This window comes from Nerophis ophidion, linkage group LG08, assembly GCF_033978795.1.
Source record: "Nerophis ophidion isolate RoL-2023_Sa linkage group LG08, RoL_Noph_v1.0, whole genome shotgun sequence".
NCBI classification, from domain to species: Eukaryota; Metazoa; Chordata; class Actinopteri; order Syngnathiformes; family Syngnathidae; genus Nerophis; species Nerophis ophidion.
The window spans coordinates 57298670-57314976 of NC_084618.1; the positions used below are offsets into that span (position 1 = coordinate 57298670).

A 16307-nucleotide genomic window follows, 5' to 3' on the forward strand; every position below is an offset into this window, starting at 1 on the left:
TATGAATAATGAATGCAACTTCACTGTAAAACAGGTTGAACAGGCAATTTAACAGGTGAAATGTAAAACAATGAATAAACATAAACAAATACAGTAGAACATTTCAAGCATTTAAACACAAAGTCTCAACACCCATTGTTACTGTTTACTAATAGTTACTGTAATAACTGATGAAAAGGGTCAACAATAACTATAAATGTGTTGCTCAGGGTTGCTGCAGTAGCGCCAACATGTGCTGCTTTGCCTCACCCGGGTCAGCCAGTGAGCAGGCCAGGACAAACGCTCTGACCCCACTCTTTGTCTTAGTGGACGGTAGGATCTAAAACATCATGTGAAAAACCATTAGTTTGCGTTAAATTAGAAAAGTAGAACGGGTATACCTACTGCACCTTCACATATGTTTTGCATCTCTCCAAAAGAAACTTCCACTTCATTGCAGTGCGCTCATCGTCGGTCAAACGGGTAAACTCTTCTGTCTGCAGAAAAGTAAGAGATACAGTTGATGTTTTTCTTTTGAATAAGAAGTAGTGTTGTTTGTAATACTAACAGTGCAGCCAAATGTTATCTCAGCCACAGGGCTTCTGAGGCTGCAGGCATGCAGGGTAGCCGTGTGGTCTGTGAGGTCCACCAGCAGGTCAAAGCCTGTGTTGGCTGAAAAGACTTGACCCCTCCCCGGACACAACTGGTTAGTGCAACACTGCAGGCCCTCAGGCGCCTGGAATTTACATCTGGAGCTGAGACAGAGGGCGGTAATCCAGAAATTATTCCAACAAATGGTGCATCCCGTGTGCTCGGGTAAACATACCAGCGTGTCTTGATGACTTTTGAAACGGAAGAGTCCAGGTCAAGCATGGAGATGAAGCTGAATGTGATGCCAAAGAATATCTCAACAGTTTCCTGTGATTTCTCCTTCAGTTGACTAACCGTGTACACGTCAGTGATAGACTCCACTGCAGGATTATAAAATACATAATCACAGCGTTTACTAAAGCGAGTACACCCCTCACATTTCAACAACCATTGTATATATTCCTCAAGAAACAATACTATAGAAATTAAAATTAGTCATACATTAGAATAGTCTTTGTTCAGCTTAGAAGCAGTATAGATTTCCTTTCCCCTAAAAATAATTGGTTTCCTCAATGACACTACAGCCATGCTTAACTGTAAACTATACATATAAGCACACTTGTATGTCAAGTATTTTTTCCAAATCTCGACTGAAAAACAAGCTGTACACTGACCACTCCAAAAGCAAGGTTGTCAAATATATGGCCCTTCGGCCAAAACCGGCCCGCTAAGGAGTTCAATCTGCCCTGCTGGAATAATTTTGAAAAAAATAATGTTTACCATGCTATTCCTAAATCATCCGCTTGGGGTGCACTATTGTAATTTGAGTAGAAAAAGATTCCCAACTCCCACACTCACCGAACAGCAGATGGTAGTAATGTGCCTTTTGCTAATAATGTCTACCTTGGTTTCCACTCACCCTGTATTAGCCAAATGGTCCTTGTCAAAAATGAGAATAGAGAATAGAGATGTAATATTTCTAAGATAAATTGAACAACTACTACTTATTCACAGAGATGAATGTAAAATGTGGGCTTGATGTGTAATCAAATACATTTGATTTAAAGTGTTTTTGTATATGTGAAAACGCCTATTTTAGGAAATCTGAGGGTTGGTCATAATATGTTTTGTGAATGGATATTTAATATAATATGAACATTATACTTGTTCTTCTTTGCATTAAAACAGTGAACAAGGAATATTTCAAGTAAGTACAATCGCTACTCTAAATAATGGAATATTTTGTTTGTTTTCCCATTTCATATACATGTTTCACACTACAAACAATTCAAACTGATATGCGATTTAATGTAAGGATTATAAGGTTATGGTTTAATGTGGAGATGTCAAAAATATAGTGGTGCAAGGGATGCTGAGAACACTTAAATTTTCCAGCAAAGTGAACATATCCCCATAAATCATACATACATCCATTTTTTACCGCTTATTTTCTTTGGGGTCGCGGGGGCGCTGGTGCCTATCTCAGCTACAATCGGGCGGAAGGCGGGGTACACCCTGGACAAGTCGCCACCTCATTGCAGGGCGACCACAGATAGACAACATTCACACTCACTTTCACACACTAGGGCCAATTTAGTGTTGCCAATCAACCTATCCCCAGGTGCATGTTTTTGGAAGTGGGAGGAAGCCGGAGTACCCGGAGGGAACCCACGCAGTCACGGGGAGGACATGCAAACTCCACATAGAAAGATCCCGAGCCCGGGATTGAACCCATGACTACTCAGGACCTTCGTATTGTGAGGCAGACGCACTAACCCCTCTACCACCGTGCTGCTCCATACATACGTCCATCAATCATACATATTTGCAGTCTGAAACATGCATATTAAATGGTAAAGTAACAAAAATTATAGCATTATTTAGTAGGGCTGTGAATCATTGGACACCGCACGATTCGGTTAGATTCTTAGGGGTAAAGATTTGATTAAATTTGTTGCTACAAATTATTGTTACCGCGTAACAATTATTGTTAACTGTGGTAATTCCACCATGATACAACGTTTGTATTATGCCCTATTTTTCGGACTATAAGTCGTAGTTTTTTTCATAGTTTGGCCAGGGGTGCGCGTTATACTCAGGAGAGACTTGTGTGTGAAATTATTAACACATTACCGTAAAATATCAAATACTATTATTTAGCTCATTCCTGTAAGAGACTAGACGTATAAGATTTCATCGAATTTAGCAATTAGGAGTGACAGATTGTTTGGTAAACGTATAGCATGTTCTATATGTTATAGTTATTTGAATGACTTTTACATAATATGTTACGTTAACATACCAGGCACCTTCTCAGTTGGTTATTTATGCGTCATATAACGTACACTTATTCAGCCTGTTGTTCACTATTCTTTATTTATTTTAAATTGCCTATCAAATGTCTATTCTTGGTGTTGGGCTTTATAAAATAAATTTCCCCCAAAAATGCGACTTATACTCTGAAAAATACGGTAATCATTGAACAAAATATTAGTGAAGCTCAATGAATTAATCACTGAATGGAGAACTGGGGTGGGATTAAATCAATTATCATCTTCAGTTTTCCAGCAAAATAAACATATGCCCATAAATGTTACACACATCAATCATACATATTTGCAGTCTGAAACATGCATATTAAATGATAAAGTAACAAAAAATATCGCATTATTTAGTAGGGCTGTGAATCATTGGACACCGCACGATTCGATTTGATTCTTGGTGGTAAAGATTTGATTACATTTGTTGCTACAAATTATTGTTACAGTGTAACAATTATTGTTACCTGTGGTAATTCCACCATGATACAAAGTTTGTATTATAATCATTTAAGAAAGTAATAGTGAAACTCAATTAATTAATCACTGAATTGAGAACTGGGGGTGGGATTAAATAAATTATCATCTTCTCAACCCCTTTCAGGCAAAACTGGACCATTACCTTTTGCATTATATTAATTGAATATTATTATGTGTTGTGTACCTCGTACTTTTTTTGTGTCATTGCATGAAAAAAATGAATGAATGAAAAATGTAAAAAAAAAAAAAGATTCTCGATTCAAAATAATTTTTCGATTCAAAATCCATACTTTTTAATAATATTGGGTGCCAGTTCTATGATTCATGACATTCCTCCGTAAAGTACATAAACATCCTTCCATCCATCCATTTCCTACCGCTTGTCCCTTTCGAGGTGGCTGGAGCAACAGCTCTGATAAATAAATAAACTGATTTAGTTTTAAAAAAGGTCAAGCTGGCCAGGGTCATGTTCCAGTTGATTTGGGCATTCTATTAATTTGGCATAGCTTGGCTCAAAAGTTTCATATTTGCAGCATGACCCCGTCACACTCTCTCAGCTTCCGTCTGCTCCAACGTTTCAGCCTTTGTTGATGCTTGCTTCTACAAGCAGCAGTTCATCCTCCGTATATTTAGTTCAAAAAACATAACAAGGTTGTCCAAAAATAGACGTCTTTGATGTTTGTTGCAAAGTTTGCCATGTTTAAAAAACAATCTCATGTTTTATTCCGGGAGTAGGAACATATTTGTTGCAGAAAGTCGTAAGTGCGCTGCTTTGGAAACGGAAATAAGTGAGCCAAAGAATTAGTTCCATCCATCCATCCATTTTCTACCGTTTATTCCCTTTTGGGGTTGCGGGGGTCGCTGGCGCCTATCTCAGCTACAATCGGGCGGAAGGCGGCGTACACCCTGGACAAGTCGCCACCTCATCGCAGGGCTAACACAGATAGACGGACAACATTCACACACTAGGGCCAATTTAGTGTTGCCAATCAACCTATCCCCATGCATGTCTTTGGAAGTGGGAGGAAGCTGGAGTACCCGGAGGGAACCCACGCATTCACGGGGAGAACATGCAAACTCCACACAGGAAGATCCCGAGCCTGGGATTGAACCCAAGACTACAGGATCTTCGTATTGTGAGGCAGACGCACTAACCCCTCTTACACCGTGAAGCCCAAGAATTAGTTCCATCCATCCATCCATCCATTTCTACCGCGGTTGTGCATAAAATGACCCCATTAAGGTAAATATTGTACATATGACATATTGTTATGATCGTGTTTGTTACATATATTTGCATTATTTTTTGATTTGCAGCGTGTATATAAAACATTGATGGAGGGTTTTGAAGTTGTTTTAGAGGCTTGGAAGGCTACAACGGTGACTCCCATAAGCCGCATCTGGAAAACGTTTTTTTGTCTTCAAAATCCTAAAAAAAAAGGACATGTGTGTTCTCTCATCATGATTGTGAACAATAGGCAAATTCCAAAAAAAGTGCAGTTCCCCTTTAAATACATCAGGTGTGTCACAGTGGCCCATGTCGATAGTTGGCGTGACCTAAGGATGCACAGACCGAAAACAGTGTGCATGTAAAAGAGTTTTAAGGGTACAATCGAAAGTGTCTAGAGCAGGGGTCACCAACGCGGTGCCCGCGGGCACCAGGTAGCCCGTAAGGACCAGATGAGTAGCCCGCTGGCCTGTTCTAAAAACAGCTCAAATAGCAGCGCTTACCAGTGAGCTGCCTCTATTTTTTAAATTTTATTTATTTACCAGCAAGCTGGTCTCGCTTTGCTCGACATTTTTAATTCTAAGAGTGACAAAACTCAAATAGAATTTGAAAATCCAAGAAAATATTTTAAAGACTTGGTCTTCACTTGTCTAAATAAATTAATTTCTTTTTTTACTTTGCTTCTTATAAATTTTAGAAAGACAATTTTAGAGACAGAAAATAACTTTAAAAATAATTTTAGGATGTTTAAACGCATATACCTTTTTACCCTTTAAATTCCTTCCTCTTCTTTCCTGACAATTTAAATCAATGTTCAAGTATTTTTTTTTTTTATTGTAAAGAATAATAAATACATTTTAATTTAATTCTTCATTTTAGCTTCTGTTTTTTCGACAAATAATATTTGTGAAATGTTTCTTCAAATTTATGATTAAAATAAAAAAAAAATATTCTGGCAAATCTAGAACATCTGTAGAATGAAATGTAAATCTTATTTCAAAGTCTTTTAAATTTCTTTTAAAATTTTTGTTCTGGAAAATCTAGAAGAAATAATTATTTGTCTTTGTTAGAAATATAGCTTGGTCCAATTTGTTATATATTCTAACAAAGTGCAGATTGGATTTTAACCTAATTAAAACATGTCATAACAATTCTAAAATGAATCTTAATCAGGAAAAATTTCTAATGATGTTCCATAAATTCTTTTTTTTATTTTTTCAAAAAGATTCGAATTAGCTAGTTTTTCTCTTCATTTTTTTCGGTTGAATTTTGAATTTTAAAGAGTTGAAATTGAAGATAAACTATGTTTCAAAATGTAACTTTCATTTTTTCGTGTTTTCTCCTCTTTTAAACTGCTCAATTAAGTGTTTTTCTCATCATTTATTCTCTACAAAAAACCTTCCGTAAAAAGAAAAAAAAATGTACGACGTAATGACGGACAGAAATACCCATTTATATATATATATATATATATATATATATATATATATATATATATATTTATTTATTAAAGGTAAATTGAGCAAATTGGCTATTTCTAGCAATTTATTTAAGTGTGTATCAAACTGGTAGCCCTTCGCATTAATCAGTACCCAAGAAGTAGCTGTTGGTGTCAAAAAGGTTGGTGACCCCTGGTCTAGTGCAAGGCATGTGTTAGCATTAAGGTACACATGCACACATAAACAGAATACAATAATCAGGGCTGGCTTATAAACCCTCTGAAGAGATAAGTGTGATAAGCGACAAGTGTGATGAAGCAGTGCACCCCCAGAATGTAGCAATCATGAGAGGAAGGAGCGCTGAAAACCAAAAAACAAACAAACCACTAAACACATGACGCATATAACACAAAACCAAAAAAGTCATGAAAGTTCATGACCAGGTGCTCTTTTTGAACACAAATAACAATTTACCTGGCATATCCTCTGACTTGTCGATTTCTAGAGCCCCGGATTCCACCATCTCTTTAGCATGGCTGTAAAGCAGACTGGCCTCCCGGGTGTCTAACAGCAAACGATGATTGACATGTACAGCAACACATGCCTTGTTCTGGTTTAATTGCACGGTGCAATGTTATGCGTTGGTGATGTGTTTACCAGGATTGACGGTGATAATCGTTTTGGAGTTGACAGATGCCTTCATTCCTTTGCGGAAGCTGTCAAAGGTAATCTTTGTATCGGCTAGGAAGAGCACTTGGAATGAGGAACCCAAAGTCAAAACAAGCGTAAGTTATCTCAAAAATAACATAAAGCATTCATCTCAAATATCAGCTGTGCGGGAATGTTAATATGATGTGACGGATAGTAATAAGAGTCAAATAGAGATATGTTCTGTGGCTTCCCTACCAGTCCCTTTGGTTACAGAAGTCTGGATAAGATGAATAGCTTCTCTGTCCCAACTGTCAATGAATCAGAAATCAGAAAGTAAAAATTTGACATGCAGTCCAACTCGATGTCAAACAAAACAACACACAGTAGCCAATGCAAACATGCAACATTGATACACGGGACACACCAGATGAGTGGAAAAGAGGAAACCAAATCATCAAAAAGCTTCACTTCCAGCCTTTGTCCTTGGCGTCCATCGGATGTCCTGAACAGTTTAGTCTCCCCAATCTGAAAAAGACAAAGGCAAGGCATTTAATAATGAATTAATTGGATAATCTGTCTTTGAGGAAAATACATTATGTATTTTTGAAAGCTTGAGGTTTGTTTAACAAGTTTGTTGGGAGATACTTCTCCCCCCGCACTAAATCATGTAAGCGGAATTAATAATGTATGAGGTCAAACTTGTATGAGACCTTTGAATACTGAAAAGTAATGTTGTAATTGTCAAGTAATGACAACAATGTATTGACAAGCGGTATTATTAGCAGTAGTTTTAGGCAAAATGCTGACTAGGCAGCAATATAACAAATATCTGCTGATGTTATCTTTTGGTTCTTTATTTTAGCTCGTTTTCAATTGTGATGAGATACTCACAAAGTACTTCATGATGATTACCAAATTGGTAAATAAATACCCCTCTGACAGTGTCAAACTAAACTGAGCATTATTATTACAAAAACAAATCTAGATAACTTACTGATTTCGCAGCAGCAAGTATGTTTATAAATGATCCTTCCAGACTCTGTCCGTTGGCCACTATGTCTCCCAGAGTGTAGAAATCTCTGGAGTCCTTAACTGGCAGGTGGATCAGAGGCAGCAGGCTATCTGTAGTGTCCATGTCTGCACACAGATTCACCTGGGAGTGAACCTCTGTCACCATCAGCCTGTAGGGACTGAGAGAGAAGATATGACAATGTCATCAAATTTGTTACACTTAGATATAAATTGCATCAGTAGCGTGTTGTGTGAGTATCATGTTACGTTGGTGTTGTTGGACAGAATCTGTCATCTTTTTCTGGGTCTTTGGTGCCCACTAAAGGATTTTCAATAGTGACTGAAGAAGTAATATGATTAGGCATTAAAATGAAGCTCAGGTCATCTTTTGACAATGATTTAACTTTTAGGAGGGAGAGGTCTCACCACAATCTCCGATGCTGAAACTCCCATAGAGCCCATTGATGTACCCATCATTTCCCCAAGCCGTCACATTGATGAAGAAGTCAGGAGAGTCCTTGATGGTGAAGCCAAAAGTGAATCTCTCCATACCAACATCTGAAACGGTGATATACAATAATGAGCAGTCAACTTTGTTGCTGGACATCCATTGTTTGATTTTATTTAGCCATGCCTCTAGGTGACTACAATCTGCCGTGTTGGTCAGCTTTAGTGGCATGTAAAGTTGGGTGTCATCAGCATAACAGTGAAAGCTAACACCATATTTGCGTATGATGATGATGTAGATGCTGAAGAGTGCAAGGCCAAGAACCGAACCCTCTGGAACTCTGCATGTTACCTTAACATACTCCAAGGTCACATTTTTATGCGAAACGCGCAGCATCCTGTCAGTAAGATAGGAGTTAAAACAAGTCTGACATACGAGCGTGTTTTGATATGTTCTATAGTATGTTATGATCGACGGTACCAAAAGCAGAGCATCAACATGGATGACGCATTAGCAATAGATCATTAGTAATTTTTGCGAGAGCCGTCTCCGTCGAGTAATTTGCCCTAAAACTGACCTGGAAGGGTTCACAGGAATTGTTAAACGCTAAGTGTTCATTTAGCTGCTGTGCAACAGTTTTTTCAAGGATTTTCAAGATAAATGGAAGGTGGGACAGCGGCCGGTAGTTTACCCTGAGCTCAGGATTGAGGATAGGTCTTTTGAGCAGAGAATGAATAACCGCTTTTTTGAATACTCTGGGAAAAGTACCAGAGGAAAGTGATAAAATAATAACATTTAGCACTGATGGTCCTAATATTAAAAACAGCTCCTTGAAAAATTTCCCAGGAAGTGGGTCAAATAAAAGGGTTATTTGTTTTGTCCCATTTGCAAGTCGCAGGAGTTCCTCTAATGTTATTTCTTCAAAAAGAGAGGGATTATTTTGGAGAGCATTACCTATAATATATACTCCATCCATCCATCCTTCCATCCATCTTCTTCCGCTTAACTGAGGTCATATATACTGTACATTCGTATCTGCGTTGATAGAACCCAGTTGGAGCTGGGACGCGTTATCTTGAATCTCCTTTCTAATTACATTTTCTTAGTAAAGAATTTCATAAAGTCATCAGCCAAGTGGGTGTAGCTACTTGGGGGAGTCCCTTGTTTGGTTAGCGATGATAAAGTATTTAATAAATATTTAGGATGGTATTATTGAGGCGGATGAGATTGGTTGTTAGTGAGGTTATTGATAGAGCCCACATAATTTGGGAATGGTACCATTATCGAGGGCAATAGGCCAGCAAGAAACGTAGTTGTGACAGCATTAATGTTGCGGCTGCTAAAGCATTGGTTGTTAGTACCTTGTTGTGTAAGACCACAGCTATCAAGTATAGTCTGGAGCGCCACGCACAGAGGGTCTGACGGGTATTCATGTGGATATTAAAATCCCCCATTATGATTGTATTATCTGCGTGTCACTAGATCAGCGCTAAACTCTGAAAATTCCCTGATAAAGTCCAAATAGAGCCCAGAAGGGGCCATAGATAACAGCTATGAGAAGAGATCACAGTGTGACAGACCTCATAGTAAGCAGCTCAAATTATTTATATTTATTACTTAGGTTAGGGCTAAGGTTAAGGTTTTCATCGGACATTAATGCAACCCCTCTACACTTTTTAAGTGGACGGGCAATATGTGAACTCGTATAGTTAGGAGGCGATGCTTTGTTAAGTGGGAAAAAATAATCTGGTTTTAGCCAAGTTTCGCTGAGACCAGTGATGTTAAGATTGTTGTCTCTAATGACCTCATTAACTAATAACGTTTTTGGAGACAATGATCTGATGTTTAAAAAGCCCACATTATAGGTAGTGGGCTGTTTTGAGGCATCTTTGTTAATGGTATCCATAGTACTGATATTAATAACATTACGTCTATTTTGTGTAGTGCACCTAAAATAATTTTGATGGCATCTAGGAATTGATATGATGGGTATATTGAGATTATTTTCTTGGTGCTGCAATAGATTTAATGCGTCATAATTTGCCACCTCAGTAGAATGCATGTTCACCTCCGGCATAGTCGCTACGGAAAAAAACATTATGTGAGTTATGTGTTATTCTATGAGAAATGCTATGTGTGCAGGAATTTTCCAGCCTGGCACTGGTTAGTTCTATCTTAATTGACTCCTCATCTGGGCTAACAGACACTGTAATTGCCTGTATCCGAGCTTGCTTTATTCTAGTTAGTCAAGCTTGACTCAAAGAGTAGTCTATATTTGTGGAAAGAGTAATGGCATCTTCCCGGTTAGGGTTAAGGCCATCCCTCCACAGCAACCCTGGCTTGCCCAAGAAAGAGGTCCAATTATCAATAAACGTTAGTCCCTGTTCTCTACAAAAACTAGCCAGCCACTTGTTAAAACAGACTTATCTGCGATACCTCTCATCACTGCCTCTCGCTGGCAGCGGGCCAGAGAAAAGTACTCGATGCCGAAGCATCTTTCTAGAGAGAGTACAAGTCCGAGCTATATTCCTTTTTGTAATTTCTAACTGTCTCATAGGGTAGCACGGTGTAACAGGGGTTAGTGCATGTGACTCACAATACAAAGGTCATGAGTAGTCCTGAGTTCAATCCCGGGCTCGGGATCTTTCTGTGTGGAGTTTGCATGTTTTCCCCGTGACTGCGTGGGTTCCCTCCGGGTACTCCGGCTTCCTCCCACCTCCATACACATGCACCTGGGGATAGGTTGATTGGCAACACTAAATTGGCTCTAGTGTGTGAATGTGAGTGTGAATGTTGTCTGTCTATCTGTGTTGGCTCTGCGATGAGGTAGCGACTTGTCCAGGGTGTACGCCGCCTTCCGCCCGAATGCAGCTGAGATAGGCTCCAGCGCCCCCCGCGACCCTGAAAAGGGACAAGCGGTAGAAAATGGATTGATGGATGTATGACTGTCTCATCCTAGTGTCATCGGAGCCAATGTGTACAACTATGTTCACGTAGCTAGTGGTGTAGTAGTGTCATACGTGTTTACTAGGCCTGTTGTGAGTCAGTTAAATCTAGTATGCGTCTCAACCGGTTGACCGTGGCTTGTAGACCACAGTGGGCAAGTCAGCTCGCTACAACTAACGCTAGCAAACGTGTCCGCGGCGTCTATTGTTAAGAAAATACTCTGTTCTAACTTGTGTACATGGTCCTAGAGGAAGGGCAACCTATCCATTGTGTATGAGAAAAGTGCACGAAGATCAGGGAGCCATACTCACGTTGTTTCTTTTACCGAGTCGAGTTTTTGCTGTCTTTGGAGCAAAAGGCAAAGAGTAGCAGCAGCGTAAAGGAGCAGATGCCTTCGGAGGGTAGTTGCGTAGTATCTTTGGGTGGGGCGGTTTCTAGACTGGTAAAATTGGACCAGTGCAAGGCTGTAGCAGTGTTGCTAAGTCCGCTACTTATAAACTACTTTGCGCTGCCGCTTGATTTTTTTTGTCAATGTTACAGGTCGCGTTTTTTTGTGGTTATTTTTGAACGAGTAATTGCTTTTTTGGCCTTAGTTTTTCTATCTGTGCGGTGGGTAGTTTCTCTCCATTTCCTGGAATATTTTGCTCACCTACAGTAGTATTACTTCGACTTAGAAATAGCCTTAATCTGAAAAAAACACTGTGGCATTTTTTCTTCTACTTATTGGGAGGAGTAAGAGAAAATAAATGAGGCATTAAATTCCGCAAACGGACATTTGTCCCACGGTCCCAAACCACAAAGCGAAAAATGATTGAGCTAAAAATAGCCACTTAGGTAAATATCATCCATCAATTAGAGTTTAAACATCTCAAGTTATTTAATTAATTCATTTTTTTTTAAAGGTGTTATATTAACTGTGTTTATTATTTCACTGTTGCGTATGTATATTGTAATAATAACAGTATACATATTTGGGTGGATGCCAGTTACTATCGTTTTCATTGTACTGGTTGCTTGATTTTCAGGCAAAATCTGGCAACATTGGACTCAGGACTTTAGTGGCTTACACCAGTGGTTCTCAACCTTTTTTCAGTGATGTACCCCCTGTGAACATTTTTTTAATTCAAGTACTTCCTAATCAGAGCAAAGCCTTTTTGGTTGAGAAAAAGAGATAAAGTAAAATACAGCACTATGTCATCAGTTTCTGATTTATTAAATTGTACAACAGTGCAAAATATTGCTCATTTGTAGTGGTCTTTCTTGAACTATTTGGAAAAAAAGATACTAAAATAACTAAAAACTTGTTGAACAATAAACAAGTGATTCAATTATAAATAAAGATTTCTACACATAGAAGTAATCATCAAATTAAAGTGCCCTCTTTGGGGATTGTAATAGATCCATCTGGATTCATGAACATAATTATAAACATTTCTCCACAAAAAAAGAAATATTTAACATCAATATTTATTGAGCATGTCCACAAAAAAATCTAGCTGTCAACACTGTATTTTTTTTTTCACAATTTATGACCTTACATTTATATTGTGTTGAAGTATTATTCAATAAATATATCTATAAAGCATTTTTGAATTGTTGCTATTTTTAGAACATTTTTAAAAAATCTCACGTACCCCTTGGCATACCTTCAAGTACCTCCAGGGGTACGCATACCCCCATTTGAGAACCACTGGTTTACAGTACAGGTCGGTAATATGAATCCGTCAAAAGTCAAAAATACAAAATGAATGCTTAATATATCTTAAAATACGACTCAGAATAAAATATTGACTTAATTGTATATCATCTTGGCCCCTCTGTGTTTGCTTACAAGAGTGAAACGTTTAACATGAAACCATATCCATCAATCTCCAGAGGAGGACGCTATTGTACAAGACACCAAAGCACATAGGTCATGTCATAATGTGAGTACTTTTTTAATAAAACAGCAAATGTATACTAACTTTTTCGGTCCGGGAAGCTCCTTGTGTCAGATTTTCCTATGATGATGCCAACCACTTTCTAGAAAGAAAGAAAAAAACACATGAGTTTAATATTTTGCTGACTTATGTTCTTACATAGAAAACCAAGCTATTCATAATTCAAAAACATAGCAGGACATATAACATGCTCGACAAAAATTATTTATTTATGGCCGAATTCTCCAAGAATGAGTAGAACATGATGGTACTTACAGGCTGAACAATGTGGGGATGAAGCTCAGAGATGCTAATGGCAGACATGTTTCAGTACCCTTCCTAATTAACTAATAGCTTGCTAATGACTATAAATATAATCCTGGAAAACATCAACACTTGAAACTAATAACCTACAAAAAAGTCGTTTTACGAGGCAAATGCTGTCCAGACCCCAAATGTATCACAGACAAACTAACTGGTTAGCTCATTAGCTCATGGAATGCCTTCAGGTGCCGCCGGAAATGCTGCGTTCAAGTGTGTAGTCGTTTTATATATGCTTGTTGTTAGCTCCTATTTGATCACATTGATACTCCAGTAATGGATGTTTGTTTATTATTCACAGTAATATACGATTTTATTCTATTTCCATTCATTTTAGCTGCAATAATACATAAGTAATTGCATATACAGTGGGGCAAAAAGTATTTAGTCAGCCACCGATTGTGCAAGTTCTCCCACTTAAAATGATGACGGAGGTCTGTAATTTTCATCATAGGTACAATTCAACTGTGAGAGACAGATTGTCAAAAAAAAAATACAGGAATTCACATTGTAGGAATTTTAAAGAATTTATTTGTAAATTATGGTAGAACATAAGTATTTGGTCAATCATTCAAAGTTCTCTCTGATGGAAGGAGGTTTTGGCTCAAAATCTCACGATACATGGCCCCATTCATTCTTTCCTTAACACGGATCAATCGTCCTGTCCCCTTAACAGAAAAACAGCCCCAAAGCATGATGTTTCCACCCCCATGCTTCACAGTAGTTATGGTGTTCTTGGGATACAACTCAGTATTCTTGTTTCTCCAAACACGACGAGTTGAGTTTATACCAAAAAGTTATATTTTGGTTTCATCTGACCACATGACATACTCCCAATCCTCTGCTGTATCATCCATGTATCCATTTTGGTATAAACTCAACTTGTCGTGTTTGGAGGAAGAAGAATACTGAGTTCCATCCCAAGAACACCACACATACTGGGAAGCATGGGGTGGAAACATCATGCTTTGGGGCTGTTTTTCTGCTAAGGGGCCAGGACGATTGATCCGTGTTAAGGAAAGAATGAATGGGGCCATGTATCGTGAGATTTTGAGCCAACACCTCCTTCCATCAGGGAGAGCTTTGAATGGTTGACCAAATACTTATTTTCCACCATAATTCACAAATAAATTCTTTAAAATTCCTACAATGTGAATTCCTGGATTTTTTTCCCCCACATTCTGTCTCTCACAGTTGAAGTGTACCTATGATGAAAATTACAAACCTCTGTCATCATTTTAAGTGGGAGAACTTGCACATTCGGTGGCTGACTAAATACTTTTTTGCCCCACTGTATATATTATCTGAGCAATAAGAATGTGCTTATTGCTCAGGTAATATATTCCAATCCTAATTCTGCAGCACTGAATTTATCCCCTGAAAGCTTTGCTAAGATGAATGTGACAATTTCCTGTTCGTTTGACTGAACAAATGCTTATCTGATGCATGATATACTGGCTTGTATAGAAAGCATGTGAAGGTTTATACCGCAGCCTTGTTCCTCTTCTATCTGTGTAATCCTCACCGCTGGTTGTTTGGGGAGAATATATTATCTCTTTGATGTATGATGATTTTTAGGCTTGACGGGTTTTAATACATGGCGAGATGCAGGGGAGTTTTACACAGTGTAGAATTAGAAAAACACAATAATATTCTTTCACATTTTACCCTGTACAAGATATTAAGCACTCATCATATACCTGGGTAAGGGGATTGATCTTCTGTTAAAATGAGATGCCATTTTAAATTCAAATTTAATTTTGTTTTTCCATAAATACATTGCTTGTCTATTAATCATGGCAGCACTTTTATGGACCGTCAGATAAATCATGTAAAACTTAAGAACTTAGTCCAATGATTTATTCAAATTGATTCACAAGCCCATGTTAATCTCTCATCAATCATTCCTTGAGCCAATATTCAATTACTTCTCTCTGAATATTGATGAAGGTGTAACTTTCCTGCCATCATGTGCAAAAGAAGATTGTCCGGTAAAGTCAACGCCGTCCTCGATGGAATGAAAAGAATACAACGTTGAACTGCAGGTGTCGAAAAAATATATTGGCTTTGACCTTCGAATAGATATTTCAAATCTGCCTCTTCTTGACCGTGTCAGTAGAGTTTGGCAGACGTTATTAATGCCTGTCCTGTTTTCCATTACAAGTTATTGTGTTGATGACCCGTCCGGTAGCATCTCATTGTAAGTGCATTTGTCTGTTCTGATTTATTGAATTTACTTCAACTTTTCCATTACGCTTCATCTCATTCTATGCATGTTGTTTATTTTAAAAAATTGATTTTTGAAATATTTACAAAAATTAATGGAAAAAAAAATTCAAAACCTAAATATTTTTTTCCTATTTTGAAAAATGCTATTAAAGGCAGATGTGCATTTGTATTTTCTGATTGGTTGTTGAAAAGCTTACTTTATTAAAAAAAATCTGGGGTTAATTTTGATATTGTTTTATTTACAGGATATTTATGACTTCAGCATGAGTTTGAACTTGTTTTAATATTTTTTCATACTTTTATTTGATAATATTTTATTGTATATTTTGATAATTAATGATAAGATGTAGCAACTACTGTCTATAACAGCACCACTATCCATTATAATTATTATGTATAGTATTTAATACAGTTGGAAGTAATTTTTTTGCAGGATTCAGTTTTCATCTGATTTCATACACTGGTATACTATGGTCTAACAATACCCTTAGCAAACTAGTTAGTTTGCCCACTTATCATTCTACAGAATCGAGTACCCAAACAAAGAATCTCCCACTTGAGTTACTCAGTCTCTGTGCTTTTTGTATCATGTATAGCTGCAAAAAAGTAACACACAAAGGGGTCATAGAAAGATTGTGCTAATTGTAGCATAGGGTTGAGGAGTCACGACAGTGTCACATGTTGTGCCAAAAAGGGTTGTCTTGTGCATGTGGAGTGATTATATCAGATAATAAAAGCAAATGAATG

General features: G+C 37.7%; 1 protein-coding gene across 2 annotated transcripts; it reads right to left on the reverse strand.

The window, feature by feature from the left end:
- meiob (meiosis specific with OB-fold) lies at positions 1-13514 on the reverse strand. 2 transcript variants are annotated; one of them, XM_061907348.1, is made up of 13 exons: positions 13287-13514; positions 13056-13113; positions 8124-8255; positions 7965-8037; positions 7681-7876; positions 7111-7211; positions 6942-6994; positions 6693-6788; positions 6510-6599; positions 806-950; positions 548-734; positions 390-476; positions 1-319 (listed from the first exon to the last, which is right to left on the reverse strand). In XM_061907348.1, exons 1-13 carry the CDS (start codon positions 13332-13334, stop codon positions 206-208), a joined length of 1380 nt encoding a protein of 459 aa, XP_061763332.1. In that variant the 5' UTR covers positions 13335-13514; the 3' UTR covers positions 1-205. The 2 variants fall into 2 exon arrangements, 1 of the variants encoding a protein (XP_061763332.1); XR_009807689.1 differs by having other exon boundaries at positions 276-319; positions 548-715.
- Positions 13515-16307: the final 2793 nt, after the last annotated feature.